General features: G+C 45.5%; 1 protein-coding gene across 1 annotated transcript; it reads left to right on the forward strand.

Moving 5' to 3' along the window:
- The first annotated feature begins 603 nt into the window (after positions 1-603).
- Positions 604-1,350, forward strand: LOC104961619 (activator of basal transcription 1). Its single transcript, XM_010789949.1, has one exon. The coding sequence runs from the start codon at positions 618-620 to the stop codon at positions 1,047-1,049; it is 432 nt and encodes a 143-aa protein (XP_010788251.1). The 5' UTR covers positions 604-617; the 3' UTR covers positions 1,050-1,350.
- Positions 1,351-1,878: the final 528 nt, after the last annotated feature.

Here is a 1,878-nt window from a genome sequence, read left to right on the forward strand (position 1 = left end):
ATAGCTCCAGGTAGATGCTAGCTGCTGCAGTTAGCTCCAGGTAGATGCTAGCTGCAGCAGTTAGCTCCAGGTAGATGCTAGCTGCTGCAGATAGCTCCAGGTAGATGGTAGCTGCTGCAGATAGCTCCAGGTAGATGGTAGACAGGTGGTATCAGCTACAGCTGCACATGTAACGGATTACTAATTAAATGTGGGTAGTATACTACCTTTTAAAATTCTCAGTAACGCAGTAACAACTCATTTTTACCCGAAATGAAATGGTGTTTTTAAGAATTGACCAACATCGCGAGACATTCCGACACCAGAGAAATATTGTGCAGGTAGATTAGTCAGCCTGGTGTTTACCCTCCAGGCTGATCGGGTTCCCCGGGTTCCCCGGACTTATATCAGAGTCCTGCATCGGGTCGGGTACAGGCGGGTACATGTATAGGTATATGTGTATATATATATATAAATACATGTTACCCTCCCACACCACCAGACCTCTCTGTGCTTAAGGAGATCATCTCTTACTCTTTATTCTTTATTCTTAACTCACTCATCAAACATTAAAATACACATCAGTTTGATGCTCAACCAAAACTCTGCTGTCTGACTTTCAGTGAACACAACACGCCATGATGGAGAGGAGAGAGGAAGAGGAGGAGGGGGAGGAGGAAGAGGAGAGGACGACTACATCCACCAGAGAGGAAGAGGAGGAGGAGGTCTCAGGTGATGAAGAGGTCTCAGGTGATGAAGAAGGGGTCTCAGGTGATGAAGAAGGGGTCTCAGGTGATGAAGAGGTCTCAGGTGATGAAGAAGGGGTCTCTGGTGATGAAGAGCATAAGGATAAAGATGGTGATGATGAAGATGAAGGTCTTTCAGGGATGAAGAAGCAGACCAATCAGGAAGCAGCCGGAGACAGGAAGTGTGTCCCAGGTATTCTCTACCTGGGACACATCCCTCCGAGGCTCCGCCCCCGACACGTGAGGAACCTGCTGTCAGCCTATGGGGAGGTGGGCCGCATCTTCCTGCAGCCAGAGGGTACTTATACACACTCTGTGTACTAATACACACATACATATACATCTTCCTTCAGCCAGAGAGTACTTATACACACTCTGTGTACTAATACACACATATATACAGGGGTGCACATAACTGGTACGCAGGTACGCATGCGCGGCCTAAATGTGGAATGCGTAACGTCCCGTGAGTCATTGCGCGCCTTTGCGTACCTGGTCAAATCAAAACGTATTTGGTGTACATGTGTTTCATGTAAAAATGCAATGGAGTAGACATGTCGAAAAAACAAAAAACACTGAGCAACTACTTTGGCGTTTCGCCACCTGCAAAGAAACAACAAACTGAGCCAGAGCCAAAGAAACGATTATTATATATATATATATATATATATATATATTATATATATATTATACAAGACGTGCCGTGGCTGGATGCCGATGATGAGCGCACTGAAATGCGGTGCAAAATATGCCGCTCGCATCCACATCTAGCGGACAAAAAGGGTACGTTTTATACAGGCTCGAAAAATGTCAACCACCCTTTGTTTGAAAAACATGAAAAGAGCAAGGAGCATGTTAATGTGGCACAAGTTATTGCTAATAAACAAGCTACTACAGAAGAACTATCCAGCCACCCACTTGCTAGATGGCAAGGCAAGCTGAATGAAGAGCAACGGCAAGCCCTGTGTAATATTTTTCTCCTCGCCTTTCATAAAGCTAAACATGCACGTCCTATGTCTTCCTATGCTGAGGATATTCCTTTACTGAAGCGGCTCGGAGTAAATATCGGAGGCGCATATCACTCACGTGAAGGGGGGACACGAATAATGCAGACCATTGCGCAAACTATCAGTGGGGAGTTGAGACTAAAGTT

Source organism: Notothenia coriiceps, unplaced genomic scaffold (genome assembly GCF_000735185.1).
Source record: "Notothenia coriiceps isolate Sejong01 unplaced genomic scaffold, NC01 NC01_scaffold00033482, whole genome shotgun sequence".
Lineage (NCBI taxonomy): Eukaryota > Metazoa > Chordata > Actinopteri > Perciformes > Nototheniidae > Notothenia > Notothenia coriiceps.

What these genes read in the sequence shown, in the direction of transcription:
- LOC104961619 (XM_010789949.1), top strand. Translation starts at nt 618, where the DNA reads ATGATGGAGAGGAGAGAGGAAGAGGAGGAGGGGGAGGAGGAAGAGGAG.